The 22,359-nt window shown below is 41.2% G+C and overlaps 2 protein-coding genes across 3 annotated transcripts; one reads left to right on the top strand and one right to left on the bottom strand.

Annotated features, from left to right (window-relative positions):
* Window positions 1–901: 901 nt before the first annotated feature.
* prpf39 (PRP39 pre-mRNA processing factor 39 homolog (yeast)) lies at window positions 902–8,126 on the bottom strand. Of its 2 annotated transcripts, none has more exons than XM_085431472.1 (15): window positions 8,016–8,126; window positions 6,292–6,732; window positions 5,799–5,992; window positions 5,538–5,663; window positions 5,237–5,355; window positions 4,921–5,088; window positions 4,357–4,537; window positions 3,828–3,935; window positions 3,573–3,737; window positions 2,978–3,104; window positions 2,570–2,838; window positions 2,243–2,427; window positions 2,045–2,128; window positions 1,644–1,755; window positions 902–1,532 (listed from the first exon to the last, which is right to left on the bottom strand). In XM_085431472.1, the coding sequence occupies exons 2-15, from the start codon at window positions 6,698–6,700 to the stop codon at window positions 1,443–1,445; spliced, it is 2,337 nt and encodes a 778-aa protein (XP_085287598.1). In that variant the 5' UTR covers window positions 6,701–6,732; window positions 8,016–8,126; the 3' UTR covers window positions 902–1,442. The 2 variants fall into 2 exon arrangements, with proteins under 2 accessions (XP_085287598.1, XP_085287599.1); XM_085431473.1 differs by having other exon boundaries at window positions 2,054–2,128.
* A 1,954-nt stretch (window positions 8,127–10,080) lies between these two features.
* Window positions 10,081–13,050, top strand: arf6a (ADP-ribosylation factor 6a). The gene is made up of 2 exons (XM_085431471.1): window positions 10,081–10,359; window positions 10,495–13,050. Exon 2 carries the CDS (start codon window positions 11,184–11,186, stop codon window positions 11,709–11,711), a length of 528 nt encoding a protein of 175 aa, XP_085287597.1. The 5' UTR covers window positions 10,081–10,359; window positions 10,495–11,183; the 3' UTR covers window positions 11,712–13,050.
* The last annotated feature ends 9,309 nt before the right edge of the window (window positions 13,051–22,359 follow it).

Genomic DNA, 22,359 nt, shown 5'->3' with positions numbered 1-22,359 from the left:
GTTACCTTCAGCAATGATTTCAGTGGTTTAAGTGTGGCTCATTTTCACATAAGGATCAAAACGATAGTTCATTTGTATAATTTCAGCCAACTGCTAAACAGTGATATACTTTTTGAGAAGGTTTTGGGTTTTTTTGTTTTTTGCTGTGAAGCAGCACCAGTACAGAGCTCATGTGATGCTGAGATTAGAGCTTCATTTTTACAGAAACACAAAAGTGGCATGAGAACATCTCATTTATCTTTGAGCTCATATTTACCACAAAAGATTCTTCATCCTACTACATTGTAACTGTTCTACATGTTAACTTTGTCATATATCTAGATGTAATGTGTATTTATCTTTGAGAAAATCTATTATGCTTACTTTGTATGTTCATATCAAACCTCAAAACCCCTGAACTTTATTTTTGTCTTCTATGACAGTTTTTGCCTGAAACACAGCTGGAAAAAAAGTTTAATTTCAATCCTTCAAAAACCACTCGAGCTTCAGCTTGACTAGCAATGCTTTTTGCACATTATTGGGGTATGTTGTGGGTGAAAATGTTTTCATATAAAATGTACTCATAATTATTGTCGTAAAGTGTAATTATTGAATGAGTTGCCAATGAACAACAAAATGTAAATTAAGGTTTTTTTGTTGTTTTTAAAGGCAGTTACCGTGTATACTGTTATATTCAGTTACCGTGGCTCAGTGCAGCATCTAGAAATGCTTGTCAGGGATTTCAGCTTTTGTGGAAACCCATTATTCAAATATATTTCATATTTTAATTACATTCCCGCCTATTGAATATTGGAAAGGAAAAGTTGTTTTACTTTGAATGACAGTAAAAGTGTAAACTAAACAGCTAATGACAATATTCATTCTAGCCCTTTGTGAATTATTTAAAACAAAACAAAAAACATTTAAGGATATCAATCTCTTTATTATGAAATCAAGTCAAAATAAAAAACAAGGAACTCTTTGTTGCTCTTTAGGGAAACATAACCATGAGTTATTACAAATCTTTGTGATTGGGGGGGGGGGAAGAATGATGACAGATACATTAATGAAAGCTTCCCCTTACAAGTTCTTTAACACAAAGACAGAGAGCAAACTAAGTCATCTGGCCTAGAAATTTCAAAAAGAAAAAGCCTTTGTCACACAGGGAAAAAATAAATCTGCCTTAACAAATAACATGCATTCAAGAACCCCAAAAAGAAGCCAGTGCTGGAGAGAATGACTGTAGCAATTAAAGAACTGATAACTGCTAAAGAGGGCCAAATATACTTCTATCAAGAGCTACAATATGTGGTAAAGTTGATTAGCACACTGTGAACCAGCGAAAAGGGGAAGAAATAAAACAAAAGAACAAAGCTTTTTGAAATCTCCATGACGTCTTGGTAAGAAGCCCCGTCCCAAGATGTAAGAAGGTCAAATGGATGGTCAGGCCACTATGTTGTCCATCATGTAGAAGGAGGGGGGTAGTACTGGTTATACTGGGCATACTGGTTGTATTGCCCCCAGGAGTTTTGTCCCCAACCACCGTACTGTTGCTAAAGAGAAAAGTGGGGGGGAGGGGGTTAGAAGGGCTGTAACTGACCACACATACTTCTTGTGACAAACTAATTTCTAAGTGCTGTAAATGTAACTGATCTGTAACCCACCTGGTACCAGTTATAGTTGTAGGCAGAGGCATTTGCCTGCATGTCAGTCATGTTTGCTACAGCACCAGAGCCGTCATCCACACGCTGCCTCTTAGCATCAGGTTCCTGAGAGCTGGAGAGGTAAAGTTTAAATTAGTAAGATCCAGCTTATAGCTGACAAATGAAACAGCAGTTACAGCCAAGTTTGTTGTTTTTACTGTTGTTCTAACCAATTTGTAGATTTTCAATATGTAGAATATGCATCTGCCCTTCACTGAGATATCAAGAAATACAAGACACTCTAGAAAATAGACTAGTAGTAGTCGTCACATGTGTCTTTCTAACACCTTGTTAGAAGGGGGTGTGAAAATTTTCTGAAAGTGTTTGTGGGGATGTGATGGACGCTGCGTTTCATTAACCACCTGTCATACCCGTTCTCGGCCTTCCTCTTTGTCGATTCATTTTCTTTTTGTAGTTTCTGTTGTTCTTCATAGGCAGCAACAAGGCTGAAAGATGTAAAAGAATAAACATGACTCTTTACAAAAAAAAACAAAAAAAAAAACAAACAAAACAAAGAATGAATGTATTCATTTCTCCCTTTACCACTAAAAACAACTTACGCATTAATATCGCTGCCAAAGTCTTCAAGAAACTCAACTTTGCGCTGGGCAAAGAGGAGTCGTGATTCAAGAGGCATTGGGCTATTCAGGGCTCGGTCAAAACAAGCCAAGATCTCTGCCTCATTCTGGGTCACATCTCGATTGTATTCCAGCTCAAGCAGGTTTAGATACAGTTTTGGACTCGTCTACAAAAACCACAAAACACACAATTTAGTTGACAACTAGTGCAACACAGTTATATTTATCATGTGAACAGAATTCATTGCAAGAGAAACACAACCAATGCTATAATGTGTTGACCATCTGATATAGTCAACCCTCTCTCACCTGGTCTTTTTCAATAGCATCCAGAAGCACCTTCCTCGCCTTGCCCAGACTCCTCTGCACCTTCATCAGCTGCCTGGCCAGCTTCACAGCATAGAACGATGTCTCAGTAGCATTCTTCGCAGACTCCATCGCCTCCCTCAACAGCGCCTCAGCTTCCTCCAAGTTTCCGTGGCGACGCTCCAGGCTGACCCTCCGAAGGCGCACCATGGCGAGACCTGGGATCGATGCCTCCAGGGACTTCAGGATGCTCTGAGCCTCCTCTATGCTGCCTGGGTTAAAAAAGAAGAAAAAAGAAAGAGGAATGTCAGCTGAGCAGTTTTCCACATTTGTTTCTTATTCATGATCTCCATGCTTTATGTTGCTTTTGCATTTAATTTGCATGCTGCTTTGACTGACTAAGGTACTCACCCTGCTGCTCCTCAAAGGCTGCCCACAGCAGGTGGATGGCTGGTTTCTTGGGCAGATGGACGGTACACGCCTTCTTGTAGACATGTCTCACACCCTCAGTGCTGTATCCCTCTAGATATTTTGCATACTTCAGAGTGAAAAAGAGAAAGCAAGTTGGAAGAAAGCCAGGAGAGGACAGAGGAAAAAAAAAAAAAAAAAAAAAAAAAGAAAGAAAGAAAGAAAGAAAGAAAGAAAAGAAAGAAAGGCAAAAGAGACAAGACATTTTTAAACTACATTTTGAGTTCACAGACAGGCAATTTCTTCATTGACAAGATCGTTTTTAGAAATTTTCTGTGTAAACCCATCAGCACCTTCATGGAACCAATTAGATAAGTTTCTGTAAGGTAGTGGGAGACGAAGAAGATGCAACGTAGTAGTTGGCATATGCTGCAGTCAAATCTTGTGTGGCAAGCTGGCCATCCCCTAATACAACAGATACAGTCACATATCAACGTTACACGCAAAGAGTGCAGGACTGTGTCGATGTGATATCATCGTTGATGGGGGAAGTGCAGGGAGGTAGCAGGAGTGTCGGAAAGGCTCAAGGTCACTTTACCTTGATCCAAAACTCCTCATAGAGAGCGCAGGCGATGAGGCATCTTTCGAAGAGAACCACCACACGCTCCGGAGTCCCATTCTCAATTTCGAACTCCAAGTACTCCTTCCAGTTGTTCAGTTGAGTCTTCTCCAAGGCTTTGACGTGGAAGTACGGTCTCTTAATCTAAAGAAACACAAATTGATTAGTTTGATAGTAATGAGGGGGGGACTGAAAGAATAAAACATCAGTAAGGGAAAAAAAAACAAGACCCACCCCTTCTTCAAAGGCCCAGCGCTTGCTGACTTCGTGTTCATTGTGGTTGAAAACTTCCTGCCGCACCTCAATCACCTTGTGGCGCATGTTCTCAATCTCCGTCACTCTCTACATACAAACACACAGACAAAAACAAGGTTAGCACCCTTATTTGTGCTTCTCCGTATCACATTCTCCACTTGATGTAAAAACTTCTATTCCTGCAGCCAACGATTTACATCACCAGAGATAAGAAGCCTGCAGAGGGGAGAAGTATTTATGCACCCTGCATATCAGCCACTGGGTATAGGTGCTGGGATCAACGGGCCCCGGGTGATCCTGTAAGTTTTAGGGCGAGTCCCTGACTGGATACCAACGTGAATCCCACCTGGCATTGATTGGCCTGGCTGCTGACATAAAGACACCTCTTCAAACCTAGGCAAATTATCTTTTCCCTTTCATCATGGATAACATCCAAGCTCCTGCTAACCCTGCAAGCAGCAATTTTATAAATTTTTTTCCCCTACGGGATTGGCAGAGAAGGTTTTACCTTAGCAGGATCCGCAAGATCCTCTGTACCAGGTGGAAGCTCCTCCTGAGCAACTTGTGACTCTCCACTGTCACCAACCATTCCCGACAGGCTGGCTTTAGAGAGCTCGAGCCTTAGCTGGACAAACTCCTCTTCTGACAAGAAGTGCCTGGGGTGATTAGTCTGCACATGGTCTTTGAACCTGCAGAGAGAAAAGAAAATGTCAGTGCACAGCTCTTTCATACAATGACGTTATAATTTTCAAAATGATTTGCACCATGACTATTTATTCCTTTACCAAAGCATGAAATCAACTTTCAGTTAAGCTGTTCAAGATGGAAGATTAAGCAAAACCAACCAAGCAGACCATGGGCAGAGGTAGAAACTATTATTTGTGCAGTTCCAAAACAAACATTTCAAGACTGCAGAACAGGATATGTCCATCACTGGGTTTGGGGCTTTGTAATTTTAAAAACTTTATAATTTTAAAAACTTTATATTTGCCTTTTATGATGATTTTAATAACACACTCCTCAAGTGAATGCAAACTTTCAAACAAATCTGGAAACTGTTCTTTTACTGTACCTCTGGAAGTGCTGGGAATACAGCTGGGTTGGAATGCCCAAGATGCGGTCATAGATGGCGGTGACGTTACCCAACTTCTGCTGCTCTGTCTCCCAGTTTATGAAGGATTCCCACAAACGGTCTGAGCGAAAGTCAGTGCCTGCTGCAAGCACTGCATGCTCATAGGAGCTAATAGGAAAACAAAAAAGGAAAAAAGATTCATGAAATGTCTCATTAACTCATTAACATTTGAGAAGAAAGTAAAACAGAGTGTGTGTGTGTGTGTGTGTGTGTGTGTGTGTGTGTCTATATATATATAAATAAAGACTTTACTCACGCTCGAATGCGCCCCTCAGTCTCTGGGTCATTAGGATCAGAATTCTCTTTGATGAAGGTCAAATAGTGGATCCACAGGTCGACACTGAGAGGGATGACCTGCAAACCTCTTCTGTACACCTTGGAAAAAAATAAATAAAATGAGTTTGTTCATAAAAGTCTGAGTTTTTATGCCCCAAATTTTGGTTCTTAACAGATTATTCTAGCTGGTCAGTTATTGATGACACAGAAAAGCAGGCACACCAAGTTTAAAAAAAAAAAAAAAAGCAACACGTGTACAAAAGTACAAGAGGCATACTTACTTCTTCTGCAACTTGTACATTGCCATGCTTTTTCTCAATATCTGCATACTTCTTCCAGTAGCCATAGCAGTAGGGGTAACGTAGGAAAAACACATCAAATGCCTTCCTCACTGCTGTAAGGACATTCTGTAAAGAAGCAGAAAGACCAAATTGCAACAATTTAACCACCTCTTTTTAGCATTACAAGTAATTTCTGTTCAAATTTATTGGACAAGAATATATTTTCACTCAGTTTTGTAAATGTGTGTGCCTTCTGTTTACCTCTTGTTCTACATACTGCAGCAGATAGACCCACGCATTGAAATCTTCTGGGTTTTCCTCAACTCCCTTAAAAAGCTTTTCAAACTCTGAGGGCAGTTCAGGATCTGTAGGAACAGCTGCTTCTTCTGTTGTTTCTTTGGATGGGTCTTCTAGCTCCATGCCATCCTCTGCCACCTGTGTAGCCTCTGTCCCATCTAGAGAAGTTGACAAGGAATCATCAAGTGAGTTTAACCACAAAATTACAGTTTATGATTTGTGCATAATGTGTCATTTGTTGACAGTTTTCTTTTCAATAAATTAGTTACTGTAAGCACCGACAGAAAAAAATAGAGAGAGACACTATGCTGATTCTACACAGTACCTTTCTTGGTTGCTTGTTGAAAACTAGCTAAATCTTACGACGTTACACTAACAATTGGACCAGAGTCAACTTCATGACTAAGCATTTATTATTAAATCAATTGAGCCAACTGAAAAACAAGTTTTAAGTTACCTTGACTGTCAGTCTGTCCAATGGATTCAGACTCAATATTCATGTCCTGGCTGCAAGGCTCAGACCCTACAGGTTCTGTTGCTTGCTGTGCATCTTCTGTGGGCTGTGGAGGGGGAGGAGGTGGCGGTGGTGGAGGTGGGTGTTCTTGGAAGAGCTGAGCATTGGCAAGTTGAAATTGTTCCACAGCCTTCTCCACAGATCCCAGATCTGTGGAATTCATTTGCTGACCCGGTTGTTGCTCTTGTCCCATGGCATCCTGAGACACATCTGAATCCTCAGGCAAGACATTGGAGAGAGGCTCTGGAGCAACCTGGTCTACTGACCAGTCAGTCGCTTGGCCTACGACAGGAAGGTCTGGAAGAAAGGCATCCCCATTGCTCTCCATGGCAGGGGACTCAGTATCCAGCATTCCAGGAAATGTACCCTCTGAGATTTTCAGGTCTGTTGGGACAGAAAAAAAGTAAAGACAAACTCAGGAAAAAGAAAATAGATTTTTCCACACACCGAATACTATTACAGTTTACTGAAATATTAATGGTTTGTACAACTTAACAAAAAAAAAAAAACTAAGAAAACTAGCTCTGAAATAAGCTAAAGTATTCCCACCATTTAAATAAATCAATAAATAAAAACATCCACTGAGTTTCCAATCATTTCTTTAAAAATACGCACTTAATGATACTAGTCAGGACAGCACAAAAACAATGTCAAGTACAATTATAATAAGGAACTTGGTGCCTAAAATAAACAAGTAAGAAATATCCAAGTGTGAACTGCAGTTATAGGTAAAATATCTACAAACAAGAAATTACTTTCAACTCACAATTTAAGCCAGTTTAGTTCTGACAAAGAATTTTCCACAACTATTGACAACGTGCTGCATTTTAAACTTGCCATGAACCTTCACTACTTAAAATTATACTTATAAATCTGACGCAACACGACGCATGTTTTTCGTTTCAAACTATTTTTTTTTTATTTTACTTCCTTTACGCCTAAAGGGGCCAACCCTAGTAAAAACAGCCGCTAAAGCAACAGGATACTTCCTTGTTCTAACATTAAACCAGTGCCAGTTTAAGCTTCAGCCCTAATTTAACTACTAAAAATAATTCCGCGTACTCGGTTGCTTACTCTTAGCTTCTCGCTTAGCTACCTTAATACTAAAGTTGTTTTCTTTTTTAATTTTACTTTGGGGATTTTTTTTTTTTTTTGTTTTTTAAATGCAATATTTCCTTTAAAAAACGAGTAGCTTTAGCTTTGTTTGCTCCTCGAGGCCTTGTTGTTTCCGGGAGGTCTTTTCCATGATCAAAGTTCAATCAGAAGTTAGGCCTGGCGCCCGTCTATCTCAAATAAGTATAATAGTAGAGGTCGAGGCATGTTTCGTGTACGCGCTTGCTTAGTACGGTCCAACACAAACTATTCGTCTTTAATTAAGTATCTACATTTTTCATCGATTCTTTACGTTGATAGCAACGTTTACAGAATAGCGAATAGGAAACTGTTACATACATCGTAACTAGGACATTTACATGTACAGCCTTTGCTTAGGCCTCCAGGAAATAGTCGGTAGCAGTTAGCTAACAGCAGCACGTTAGCTAACAGGCTAATGTTACCCATTTCGCCACTAGCGATTGTTAAATTCGTTACTAACCAGATAAAACCAAATCAACAAATAAAAATACGTTTAAGAATCTTATCCGTATCTGTTGCGTCAATTTACTTACCCCCGTGGACTTGAGTGCAGCTTTTGAATTCACTTTATCTACACTATTGCGACCGGCCGCGTTTCGCGTACCATTCTTAAGTTGGAGGAAGATGAGAGGGACAGTGTACGCATGCCCAGTCGAACTACCACCCACCAGCGACGGCGCGCTATTCGTTGTTCTTGATGTCTTGCCAATTTACATTTTATGATGAAATTAAAATGCAGAAACAATATTTTGAAGTTAGCCCATAGCTTTTGTGAATTCCTCCAGAAGTAATGAAATAAATAAATACATTTCCTGCAGTTGCAGTGTTTGTTAAAAGTGCTGCATATAAACCCTACATATTTTAGTGTACACACACTGACACAAGAATTCAACCGCTTTTAAACCGCATGACGCAATATTAAACGTGAGCTCTAAATCTTCTGTGGCTTTTGTACAATACGTTACACTGCATTGAATTTTTTTGAAAGTAACACTCTTTACTTTTATTAATAAAAAAACAAACATTTACAATCAACCAAGCTTTATACCACTTTATACTTCCATACAATAAATCCCCCAAACAACTTCTCTAGGTATAGAATTACATTTTGTATTTCACTTTTATTATATTTATTAAAGCATTTCGTTTTATTAAACAAACCACTATTGATCTAATTAATCACTTGGGACTCAGCAAGCTGCAGCAAGCAGGTAAAGTCAGGTAGGTCTGGTACTGTTGTGTGGGAGCTTTCTAGTTAACCTAACCCAGCTATGTGCCAGTAAAGGTGTTATTAGTTTTATTACTATATTTTCATTTAGACTTTGTCCCTAGTCAGCATCACTTCGTCACAATCCTGACATTTCTCCACCATATCGACTTCAAGAACTTGTTTACTTGCTTCCTAATATATTCCACACTTTGTTGAGTGCTACTGTTACAATACAATATTACCAATTTAATATCTCAGTGGTTATATTACTGTGGCAGATCAACATGTGTTGCAAGTTTATGCACCACACTGGCATGTTTGTTATTCAGCTGCCTCGCCTCAGTTGCAAGTAGACAACAATTTCAGAGATCCTTATCATGAATGTTTGTGCCTGAAAATGTGGAGCGGTATTTGAGATCCTAGATTTGACTAAATCTATGAAAATTATGTCTTTTTGCTTTTATAAAGTCATTGACAACTTTTTTTACTTTAAGAAACTTCTAAGAACAGTAATAATAGTTAGATGTTAAACTGGCAGGCACAACAGAATGAAAAACAGGGTGAGGCCCCTTTGTAAAATCTCACATTTAAACCCATTTCAAAAGTAAAGTTGGGACGGTTATTCTCATAGCCTTATTTTTGAATAAGGCTTATGAGTGCATGACTGTTTTATGATATTAGAATCACCTCTCATAATTTATTATGGCAATAAACACGAGTTCACTTATATTTATACTGACCGTGTCTTTCTTTAGGCAGCCTAAATTAATAAGCTGGTGTCAGGTAATGCTTTCACCAATGAAATACTGTAGTTCCTCCCGCCCTATTCACTCACATTCTCCACGTCACAGACTAATAATACAGGAACTGTTTGAATGGATGATAAGACATGCCAGAAAGACCCGAAAGTAAACCGTCTCCTGAGACCACCGGGCCAACTAAATCATGGCATGTGTTTCATGTGTGCGGTCTTGTGTGTTTTCATTGCGGTACGTTAAACCAGAGGCGATTACATCCATAATGAACGCCCAAATGGCGTCAGCAATAGTGCCTAATGGACCGGTCTGCAGTTCTTTTTTTCTGGGCGCGCATGCGAAATGGCGTGCAGTGCGTTTAGGGGCAGTCGCGTTTTTTAAAATCTAAATGAAGGGTGTGTTTTCCCAACGTCCACGGTGGTTTCTACGGAGCGTGGATTTTGAAACAATTACAACGTCAGTGCATAACTTTATTAAATCAATAATCTGGTGCAGATTTAAACGATTGTTTATTTCGTTGAACGATTTGATTTTGGGCTGTCTAATAAATCGAATTAAAGATTATTTGAGTGTTAATTACCTAATTTACTAATTCTCTAGCTGTTATGTTTAAGGAGGAATACGGACATGAAGATTGATTTGTAGAGAGTTTCTGTGCACCATCCTTCTAGTCTTTTGTTTTCAATGTAGCCAAATTTCTGAGCTCCGAGGTAGCCCCTGAATGTATCAGTAGTGTGTGTGAGCGGTATAGAGGAAGTGGCGGCTGATCTGGGTCCGCACCTTTTCCGGTAACACAGCACCGCCACCGCTGTGACTGAACGGCTGGAGAGAGAGAGAGAGGGAGGAAGAGAGACAGAGAGCGGCAAGAGCGGGGAGAAACGGTCCGGGGACAGGGGGATGATTGCCGCAGACGTAAGTATTTACCGCGGTCTTCGTTTTATCTGTACCGTGTTGCTTTTCTGTGTGTGAAAAGAGTATTTTTTTCGGATCCAAAGTTGTCCTCTGTACTAACACCCCTCCCTTCTCTGGACCGCTCCTGTGTCACAGGGGGAAGAGAAGAAAGTCGGATGAATCAATGACCTTTTGAGCGCTCTTCCTCTGGATGTCCCGGCGCAGAAACGGACCGGAGAGGTTTAATTTAGGCTTTTTAACAAGAAAATTACCGAGCTTTGAAAATTCACCGACTGGAATTAGCTAAGGCCAATTGTGGATACCCGGCAGCCAAGGAGGAAGTGGGAACCCCCGGGCTTGAACTGGGCCTGATTTTTGTATAGTCCGCTTCTGGTGAGAAGGCACTACTTTGTGTCAGTTTCCAGCTCCGCTGAGAGCAACAGGATTTCGAACGGAAAAAAAACTTGAAATGTGGCTTTTGACGGAAGTCAGTGCTCATAGGCGACTTTGAAACATATCGGGCTTTTTTCTTCTTCTTACTTCGGAATCCATTGGATCATGAAAACAGACCCCCACTCAAGTCTGTGAGGGCTCCATACACACTGCTTCTACTGAATGCTCAGGTCAGATCACCACAGACCAGCTAACTGTACTGTACAAACTTGCAAGCCACCACCTTTTGAACATTGACACTTGTGTCAGCCCACCGCTGCCATCACGTGGAGGACTTTCAGTAGCAACACAGTGAAACTGTAACTTCTCAGTGATATATCTCCCCCTATTTTCTTCTCATTGGAGAAGCTTCATTATATCTTCTAAAGAAGTATTTATGAACAGAAAACAAGATGGGGAAAATGCTTTCAAAGATCTTTGGCAACAAGGAGATGAGAATATTGATGCTTGGACTTGATGCTGCTGGGAAAACTACCATCCTGTACAAGCTGAAGCTGGGACAGTCAGTCACCACCATCCCCACTGTTGGTTTCAATGTGGAGACTGTCACCTATAAGAATGTGAAGTTCAATGTGTGGGACGTGGGGGGACAAGATAAGATCAGGCCGCTCTGGAGACATTACTACACGGGCACCCAGGGGCTCATTTTTGTGGTGGACTGTGCCGACAGGGATAGGATCGACGAGGCGAGGCAGGAGCTCCACCGCATCATCAACGACCGGGAGATGCGGGACGCCATCATCCTCATCTTCGCCAACAAGCAGGACCTCCCAGATGCCATGAAACCACACGAGATCCAGGAGAAGCTGGGCCTGACGCGGATCAGAGATAGGAATTGGTACGTTCAGCCTTCGTGTGCGACGACAGGGGACGGACTCTACGAGGGCCTGACCTGGCTTACCTCAAATTATAAGTCTTAATGTTTCCCTCCCTTCCTCCTCCTTTCTCACCAGCCTGGACACTTGGAGGCAAAAGAAGTAGCTGAGAATGAAAAATAATAAGTAAAAAGAAAAAAAGATGCAATCTGAAGCAATTAATACCACGACCCCTCTGCTGAGTGTGTATCAAAGAGGGTAGCATTTACTTCTAGTTTTCTTTCTTTCTCTTTTTTTGGATAATGTTGACATCACTATAATCACAGATTTCATTTAAGCAAAAAACCAACATATTTCTTGGCTTTTTTTTTTCTTTGTAGCTTGCTTTGGTTCACACTCTGTATAACCAGCACTGTTTAAATATACAGTACGCTTTCTTTTACAGCAAATTCTTTATTTTTTTAACTCCCTGTTTTTTGTTTTTTTGTGTAATTTTTTTTTTTCAGGGGACTATGGGGGACACGTTTATATTTCCACCCCATGCTTAACCCTCATTCAGTATTCTCAGTCATCACCCAGCTACATATCCAAAGGATGGGGAAAGTCCAAAAAGACAAAAAACAAATGAAAAAAAAAAAAGCCCATTGCCTAGCACAACCGCATATCACCTTCACTGGTCGAAGTTGCCGCTGTAATTTGTTAGAATGCGTGTTTATGAATATGTTAGGACCTTCCTTTTGTATTCGATTGTACTGGGATGAATGAGGACGTGTTAGTTATTTCATGTGCAGTGATTCCATCCATAATGTCTACTGTGGCGGTTTGTTCGAAAGACACTATGTGGACGCTTGATATTCTGACACACACACACGTACACACTGTGATATGGATATATCTATACATTTTGTTGTTTCAGGGTTTGAATCTGTTACAACCAGTCTTATCGTTTCCTCTCGAGCTTCCGTTACTGTTGAGTGTTTGTAGTTTCGGCTGCCTTAAGAGGGACCTGAGTTACAGGTGTCCCCACACCCCCCTCCCCAAAATCAAGACAGCAGAAGGTATTCTTAGTCGCTGAGTTTGCACTGCAGGACAGAGCGAGGGAGGGAGGGAGAGGGGTTGGTTAGCAACAAGGTGGCTGTGCACATTTTTACTCTCTGTGACTGACTTTTGGACCCCAGCAAATGTTAACCAAATACCCAACCCTCCCCATTCACCACCACCACCTCCTCCACCTCCAATGCAGGTGCTCCAGTGACTTCAACCCCCTTCTCTTTTCTTTAATTATTATTATTTTTAAAATCATCAGCCTGTATGGTCCTGCAAACACCAAACCGGCTATTCTGTTAACGCTTTATAGATGCCGCTGTTTTATTTCTTCTCTTTTTCTTTTTTTTTCTTTTGCTATTGCTGATAAAATAATAAAAAAAATTATATATCCAGATCAGTACGGAAGTGATGCCTTTTCAATGAGCAGCTGCTACCGTAGCAAAAGTCATATTTCACAAAAAGTTCCCAAAAGAGGAAACGAGAGCTTCAGGGCGTTATAATGACTGAAAGAAACTCGAACGAACACGAAGTGAAGTGAGCCTCAGCCTGTTTCCTTTCTGCTGTTGAGTGTGTGTGTGTGTGTGTGTCTGAGTCATTTGCTGTGAATAAATGATGAGATCTCTAGTTTCAGAGAAGTGATTGTCAGGTAAACTACTTTGCCTCAAGTCTTAAAGTTTCACTCTGGTCATCAGAGTGCCGGATTCTTAAAGAAAGCAAGTTTTGCTAATCTGTAAGCCATGGTAGGTTAAAAGCCAGAGGGAACAGGACCGTAATTCACTGTCTTGGTAATGGTGAGTAATACTGAGCCTGAATCATAACTTTAATGAGGAAATTACACATTTTTCTGCTGAAGATTCTGCCTAAAATACAAGTACAATGAATTTATTCTCTTTTGAGTAATTGGGCAGTGCCTTTCTTTGCCTTTGCGCAACATCTGAGGTTAGTCAGCATCACAAAAGATCTTTACCGCCCTGGCATTTTGCCCTGAGTAAGCGAGCTGCCCCGAAGCACGCATTTGAGATCAGGCCACCGTTTCAAAGCCATGCTTTCACCTCCGCGCCGCGCAGAGCAGCACAGACCTTCGTGTGTGTTTCCACTGCATAACAAAAGTAGGGACATGGCTGCGTTTGGAAGGTCAGGTTCCTCTCTCTGTACCAAAAAGAGGAGGGTGTGAATTGCGGGGAGTGACATCACTGTGTAGTCAGGAAATGCTTTGAAGGAAGAAGATAGTTGTCATGGAAATTGGTGGTTGAGGAGTGAATGCCTGAATGAAAACAGGTTGAACTACATCAACAGACAGGTGAAGTCCTAACGCTTTTGACACTTTCTAAACTTAAGGAGGAAAGAGCTTCCTTAAAAGCTGACATAGCTGAAGGTATGACAGTGTCCCCAGCTATGTTAATGTAAAAATATTCAGAGGAGTCAGTCCAGGAATTCCTGCGCAGGAATTCTTGCTGTTTATCTCTGCATTTGCTCCGTTTGCTCGCGAGCTGTTTGCTCTGTGAGTGTGTGTCGGTTTGAAGTTTGACCTGTTGCTGTGTGGAAAGCACACATGTGACGAAGGACACTGAGATAGACACACAAATGAGACGGGCTATCTCTCCTGAAACCGCCGCTGTGCTCTGGATTTTTCTCTCGTACTGAAACCACTTTAACAGAACGTCCGAGGGGCCGTGCCCCGGCGCTCTCAGGCGTGATCTTGTTTGCTTATGACTTTCCATTCATGACTCTCATTGTGGATGCAATCAAAGTGAAACCCACAGAATGCCTTTCTCAAGAGGGTTCAATGAGAGGAAATGTGGCAAGGGAGAGCATTTTGAAACCGTTCCTGATGTTACATCAGCGCCGAGCCAGTTCATTGTGCTGCACATGTCGTTGGCCTTTTGTACAGCTGTCACTGCGTTCGGCAGCAGATGCACTGCACATATTGGCTGGTGTCAAATGCTGTCAGGCTCACCTGTGGCCCTCACTTAAAGGGCAGGATTTAAGACTGTTATTTTAATAGATTATATAATTTCATGTTTTTATTAGGAAATACCTGTGTCAGTGAGAACAGCTGCACTCACACAGCCTTCCTACACTCAACCCTGTTTCATTTTTATATGCATTCAGTATTTTTTTTTTTTTTTCATCTGAAGCACTGCCATTGTATGTCTCAGGGTGGGGGTTGACTTAGACCATTGTACGCCTGAGAAGGGGGTGGTTTCAAACAATACTTTAAAACCGAGCTCATTGGCAGTTCCTCCGTCCTCGTTTTGTTTATTCAGGCGTTCCTCTTTGATTTCAGTCTGTCTTCAGTTCTTCATTCAGCAGGGCAGGAAACCATTCTCGTGCACGTGTCATCAATAACAGGTCTGTAGCTCGTGAACTTGCACAATCAACGAAGCGTCTCGCGCTTTCTAAGAAGCATTCACCTGCTTGTTCAGCGCTGATTCGGCATTCTGTGTTTTACGTGCCGCTGTAATCCTTGCTCTGCTTCCTAACTGCAGCACCGGCTGGGGTTATGTTTAAGTTAACTTCATGTGACACACACACACTCAGCGGCTACGCAAGCCGACACGTTGCCTCTCACACCTCAGGCACTTGCTGTCTGAATCCTCCCACAGCCGTTTCCACAGAGTGTGCTCACTTTGCTGAAAGAGTCAGAGGCCAAGTAAAGAACTCCACCGTTTTCTCCTCATGTTCATACAAATATGTTTAGGTGGTGCTTTGCTGGTGTGGGAATAGATTTGAAAGTAGGGTGTAAAGGAGGTAATTATACTTTAATGTATGTAAACAAAACAAATAAAAATCAGGTTTTACATTAAAAAACAATATGATGCATCTTTTCAATTCACTGCTGCAACAGTCCTACCCTTTGAGGCTTGAGCTTTCAGCCTTAAGCTTCCCTCTTAAACAAGGACATTATATTCAGTCATGTCCCCATGTCTCTTCGACTTTACCACCCAGTGATTGTTAGCGTGTCAGGGATAAGTATCAAGCTCGGATACTTGTCTTCTTTGTCTTCTGATTGAATCCTTACCTGCACTTCTATTTAGCAGAACACTCCTGACACACCAAGCTGCATCAGCCAGAGATCCAGCTCAGAAGGTTACAGCGTCTTGGTTGTCATGGGGCCTGTTTCAATAGCCCCGTTAAAGCAGCATGCAGAGTGACATTCAGCTTCCAGGCAGTTGTAAGCTCTTCAGAGTCTGTTGCACATTGCATTTCCCTCCTCCTTGGACAATGTGCTAATAATTATAGGGAGCCCAGGGCCTGTGTTTGCATTTGGCAAAGAAGCTTTGCAGTGGGAGGGATGTGAGCTGCTACAAACCCCACGCTGCAGCAAAGATTCAGACTCAAATATGTAATTAATGGAGGCTTTTTTTTTTCTAACTGAAGCCTGTAAACGAGAGAAAAATTATTTTTTTTACAAATTTTACTTTTAATTACTTAATGAAATTATTTTAATTACTTTAATTTAATTTTACTACTATTTTTTACTAAAACTATGAAATGCCAAAGCCTAACTAACCAACTCTGAGGTCTTTTTTTTTAAATAAATTTAAGAAAAAAACTGTCACTGTTGGAATTGTGCTCAGTCTTTTCTACGTCAGTGAAAATCTGATAACTAAACGATTAGCACAAAGAGAATTATGACCTCTTGTCTTTTGTCAGCAGAAGAAACTTTATCAAATACATAACAGGAAGCGAGACGATTTTCTAATTACAGAGAGAGAGAGAGAACAAACGTTTCCTTTATAGATTAAGACAGACAAACTGATGGGTAAAAGCAATGTTGCGCTTTCGTTTGTGACAGGAACTGACATATGCTGCAACCTTCCTGTGTGACACATGGCACACCACAGCAGCATATGGACAAATTCAGATAACCAAAAGAAGATTAGCAGAATAGTGTGGAGACAATAACAATAGCAGAGTCAAATTATTGTTATTATGGACTAAATGATGTGTCTGCTAAACAGCACTGTAATTACCTTGACTGTCTTGCTGCTGTGTTTTCTATTGTGAAACCCTGATTGTTTTGAATATGGGTTTGGACACTGAAACGTAACCAACATATGTTAGTTTCCCTCTGACTCAAATCTCCCCTGCTTTTTTTTTGCTAAAACAGTCAACAAGTGTTACTATGCCTTCACACGTCCTCTAAAAACTGTGCTAATAAAACATAATAATCATAGGTTACAGGCTGCCATTTACACTGTCGCACTCTGAAGGGGGAGACAATTAAGCTAAATGTCCCCCTCTCTCTCTCTGGGGACTGTTGTCAACCTCCCACTTACACAAACACAGAAGCAGAGTCACCAATACAATGTTCATCCCTAAATAACACACAGCACTAAATCCCAAAATAAACTCACCACACACAGCCTCCCCACTGGCTCTTACTAATGTCCAATTTGGCGAGCCACCTTCTTTTATGTAGGACACAGAGCATATAGCTTCACACACCAGCAGCTGTGTGTTTAGTCTGTGTACTCGGGTCATGTACATTAGGGCTGCCACAAACGATTATTTTGATAGTCGACCAGTCACCGATTATTTTTGCGATTAGTCAACTAATCAGATCATCATCCATTAGACGTAAAACTACAGCTTATTGCACCAGCAGCATCTGCTCTTATATAACTATCATTAGCTTACAGCTTTAAGTGTTTAAGGTCTGTGCTAACTAAAAATAAAGACAAGATGATAGTTTATTAAATTTTAATGAAATTTGCAGATTGTTTCGGTGAAGTTTAATAAACTCCTTGCTATCTAAAATATAACAGGACACTGGAGTATATTCTGGAGCATCTCACACTTCTGATAATCAGCTGTCTGCTTGAAGTTTATTCAGCTGTGTAAAAACTATAACTTTAATCTCAGACAAACTGATTTACTCAGGAACAAATAAAATACTAAAAAAAAAAGCCAAACAATAACATTTTAAGTTATCTAAGTGACTCATATATATTTAACCTGAGTAGCGAAAGACGGCGGTGGGTTTGAAAACGATTTGCGGGGAGTCCGGTGTTCTCAGGGCGCTAGTGAGCCTAGCCCCCGGCTCGCTAACGAGCTAGTGGGTAAAAGATGTCTCCGAAAACGTCGGAGCGCTTTTGAAAATATGTGGTGTCCTGATAAACTGAGCAGATATTTGAGGTTTACACAGCCACATTCTCGCCTGAAAATATGTTAAACGTTTATTTTGTGACCCAGAAAGAATAATAAGAGTAACATTAAAACTAACTAGCTACCGCCATTGTTGGAAACTGCGCTGGGCCGCGCTATGAATTCTGGGACACAGCTGCTTCTTCTTCTTCTTCTTCGGGGTTTAACGGTAGCTGACATCCTTGTACATGCAATGCTGCCATCTTCTGTTTCAGTCCGTTATTACACTCTTAAATCCTGCCACTTATTCCTGCGTCTTTTGTGATCGTACAAAGTTTCAAACGACGCCTCGACTATTAAATCAGTCGTCGACGATTTTGATAGTCGACGTAATCGTGACTAGTCGACAAATCGTGGCAGCCCTAATGTACATGTATGGCAGGTTGCTGAGAGGTGTTGGTGAGACGCTGTGCGAAAGGCTGCTGTCTCAGCTCACCTGTCAGTGTTTAAGCTGGAGCACAAGTGCATTGTCATAGATCCTTGACACACTGAGTGTGCACACTGATCAGCCACGACATTAAAACCGCTTACAGGTAAGTGAGCGCCATTGATCACTGTCAGATGGGTATGACCATGCATCTAAACAAGGTGGTGGCCAAAGCACACCCCACATAGCAATATCACTGCAAATGGTAAATGGACTGATTCTTATATAGCACTTTTTTTTACTCTAACTGAGCACTGAAAGTGCTTTACACAGGTTTAGATATACCTTCTTGCATCTAAACCTTCTAGATCAACCATGCATGCAATGTGCACACTAGGCCATGACGTACAACCTGCAAAGAACTGTTGCAAATGTCCTACAGACAGGCAACACAAGGTAACTCCAAAGGTTTAGGTCCAACACTGGCAGGTGAGCTTCCATTTGTGTCAAAATTCCTGTTCACATGCCCGCTGTGTCTGTTGGCACAACACGTGACCAGATGTTATCTCTGCTTTTTTAGTCAAATGAAACATCTGGACCACATACTCAAATGAGAGGAAGTGCAACAAGACAATCGCGGTGAAGTTGGAAGGACACATCAGGTGTCGGATTAGCACCTGATACAGTTGGTTTCCCAAAATAGTTTTGTTGCAACTGAAGTACAATTCAGAGTTAAAAAGAGCTATGCAAATATTTTACTGTCGACGGTTTAGACACAAATTGAACCAGAAACAACAGATCGGTGAGGGACACGGGGTCTCACGCAATATTAGGCAGTGGTTTGATTGTTGTGGCTGACTGTGCAATTTGCATGTGTACAACTGCTCTGTTCACTTAGGTTAACCTTATGGTTTTTCTCGAAAATGTTGCATTTATTTAATCCCTTTTGCACGTTGGGATTTAATACAGTTCTCAGACTAAAATGCTGAAGTGCAGATTGCCTAACCCACTGATTTCAAAGGTTAATCCTGTCACATGCACAGCAGGTTTATTTGGTCCATCTATGATTTGTTTCTGTGAGATCTTCAGTGACTTCCTTATCTCTTGTTAATCACATGATCCTATATAATCTTTCTTTGTCTTGCTTTGAACCAGCTGGCCTAAAAAAAAAGCATTTGTAAACAAACTATAACAGCTTGTTAAAGCTATTTCATACACAGTATATCACACTTTATAATTACGTTAGTTTTTAGTATTTTGCAACAAACCTGCTTGTGTGTGCAATTAGTCCAGCTCCGGGGGGGGGGGGGAACAAAATCACCAGCCCTGCCTGGTGTGTATTTGTCCTGTCATACAGAATAAGAATATGCTGAGCCATCTGCAATATCGTGTCAGCCCTGTGCTGAAGATGGCCTCCTCATCAAGTAAAGGGAGTGCAGTCTCTCTCTCTCACACACACAGATACGGCAACATTGACAAAGACTTGGCAGCAGATGGCTGGAACACATCTAAGTGGTCCAAATTGATTGTCTTGAATCCCATCTCTTACTTACCATTCTTCTACTTACATGTTTACTTTTTAGATCAGCACAAACTGAATGCAGATTGTTGAAATCAGAACACGACTCTGGCTATAAATCATGGAAACATAAGTCACATTCTGAGCTATGAGAGTTAGGCTCCTAATTCGAAACACCGACAGCGGTGTCAGTATCAGGTGTTCTATTGGATTGAGCTCTGTTGACTTTAGAGGTATATGCGTATAACAGGAGAGTCACTGATATTTGGAACACAGTAACGTAGAGCTATTCCAAAATGGTTCATGCTGGTGTGTCTTCTATTCAAACATCCACTTCTAAAATATTCAGCTACCACCCCATTTCTATTTTTTGCTTTACTTGAAAATACAGCCTGCCAAAAGCTGAAGAATGATAGCAGAAGTAATGCACTTCACATGTTCACAATTAGGCTGACCTGAAATTTGCTTACCAAATATGGTGTCTGGATAACTTGCCCACTAACCCTGTTACGCACGTGATACAGATAAATAGCCCCAATGTAGGTGACACAAACGATTTTGTAATATTGACTTCTAATGTACATTTTCTATGCTGTGAATATAAAAAAGACTGCATACTGTGATAAGCCCATGGCAATGTGTTTGACTGACAATGCAAAGTGGCTGCCAATCAAAGTGCCACGTCCAATCTGTCAAACGAGTTCAGTTTGTCTTCGGCGAATATGACGGGGCTATGAGGTCATGGAAACATGGCCTCTGCTGTTTCCTCTTCTATTTGTGGCAGCAGGATGATGCTGTGAATGAGACACTTTACTAATAGAGTGCCTTTTCAGCTCTCTACGTGACAACAAACATCTATTCTGCGGTATCCTTTAAAACGCAGATGAATCCCTCCTACTGTTCTGTTGCTGCAATCGTTCAGCGACGTCAGTAAAAATGATAAAACACTCAGATGGGGATTACTACATGATCATTAAACATAGTCAGCCAATTACCAGACATGGAGTGGGGTTGTATTCATTCAGAACATTCCTTAAATTCCTGGTTAGACATGACAGGTAAATAATCCCGACAGCGAAAACTGGATCCTTGTCCTGCTGATGGATTATTATGGCCACAAACTATGTAAATTAAAAGGAACAGTGAGGATTAGTACAAAAATATTTTCTAGTTTAATACTGAAACTGAAGCCGAACAAGGACAGGCAGACAAAAATAAAGAAGCAGAAGGAAAAAAGCAGGGAATATGGGAGAGATGGCAGGAGAGACTGAGGAGGGTGTGACCTTAATCTCACAGTGGAAAAGGAAGAAACTCACACTGAAACATGCACAAACACAAACACACAGAGAAGCATGCACATCTGGTCCATCCAGTTTCTACTTTGTATCTCAGAAGAAAAGTATGTTGGAGGTTAACCTTCTGATATCCAGTATACAAAAGATTACTTAGTGCTCACGCTGGTTGATCAGTTACTCTGTGACTGCTGTGGGCTGTCAATTATGAAATAAGGGTGTGGCTGTTTGCTTTGGTTAATTCTGAAGCTGATTCATGAGTCATTACCCACATACAGTGTCATCACTGCTCTGTAGCACTGCAAATGTGTTACTGAGGGCACAGTCATTACCTTTTGAAACTATTATCATAGCAATTAGGTTAACATCTGTAAATTTGCACATGCAAATGTTTTACTGCTGTCCCATATATCCAGTAAAAAGAGGCCCGACACTGCCACACACTGCAGAGTCATGCAGAGTGCTATACCGTTTCGCCTTGCAACTCTATCTGCAAGCTACTACATGTTACACCAGTAAGCCAAACATGAAAAAGGGGACTGCTCCACATGAAGACAACGATGCTGATCAGTGTGTCTCTGGCTTCTGTTCAAAACCCCTGCAGCAAAGGTTTTGCTTTCATGTGTTGGTGTGGGGTGGAGGTGTCATATCTAAGCTTAGCTGTTCATTCGTTTATATTACTGGACAGTGCGTGTAAATAGAAGTGATATTTAAACTGGAAAATTAGTCACAAAAAAAACCATTCAGACTTTACTGGCTGGAAAGTTGTACTTAGCAAGTGCACTGCCCTCATGCGGTCACAACATGATGCCTTACTACAGTGTGAGAGAAAAGAGCGAGAGAGGGATGCACGCGTGGGTTCCAGCCGTCCTATATCCGTCTCCCGACTCCCACATGAAATCCAGGGAGCGGGGGGGAAGGTGTAGTCTGGGGCGCAGTGGTGACCCACATCTTAGCTCCACCACCACACCCCCCGGAGCTCCTCCTTACGTCAGACTGAATAATGGCCCGTTAGATCAGCATCACTTATGACCATACCAATAAATAAATAAAAAAATCCAGTGAGGTAGTATTTTACTTTAAATATAGTAGAATCCCTCGGTATGGCAGGGGGATGCGGGTACTTCCTGTGGATTTCGAAATGGCTCATTTTATTCTATCGGGGGGAGCCAGCTTCACATCACGGATGCATCCATTCGTATTCCGCGGGTGGATACGTTCATGGCGCTTTTACGTTCTAAATGCTGAACTGCATTTATTTATCTAATAATCGCACGTGAAGTTTTTATCAGCATTTTCAATCGAGAAGTTGCACGTTTTTCCCAACGGGCGTAAATTTTATCAAATTTTTCGACATATGCTGTGAATGGCATCCTC

This window comes from Copadichromis virginalis, linkage group LG15 (genome assembly GCF_057382275.1).
Source record: "Copadichromis virginalis isolate Kocher_CV1m ecotype Utaka linkage group LG15, C_Virginalis_male_GT1.1, whole genome shotgun sequence".
Lineage (NCBI taxonomy): Eukaryota > Metazoa > Chordata > Actinopteri > Cichliformes > Cichlidae > Copadichromis > Copadichromis virginalis.
The sequence above is the reverse complement of the archived record's forward strand: the minus strand, read 5'-3'. Positions and strand labels throughout refer to the sequence as shown.

Excerpts from the sequence above, each read along its gene's own strand:
- arf6a (XM_085431471.1), top strand. The coding sequence starts at position 11,184 with ATGGGGAAAATGCTTTCAAAGATCTTTGGCAACAAGGAGATGAGAATA.
- prpf39 (XM_085431472.1), bottom strand. The coding sequence starts at position 6,700 with ATGCTGGATACTGAGTCCCCTGCCATGGAGAGCAATGGGGATGCCTTT. Across the intron at positions 2,839-2,977 it reads AGCCTTTGAGGAGCAGCAGG|GCAGCATAGAGGAGGCTCAG; the intron begins GTGAGTACCTTA and ends TTTTTAACCCAG. Across the intron at positions 1,756-2,044 it reads GCCGAGAACGGGTATGACAG|CTCTCAGGAACCTGATGCTA; the intron begins GTGGTTAATGAA and ends TTACCTCTCCAG.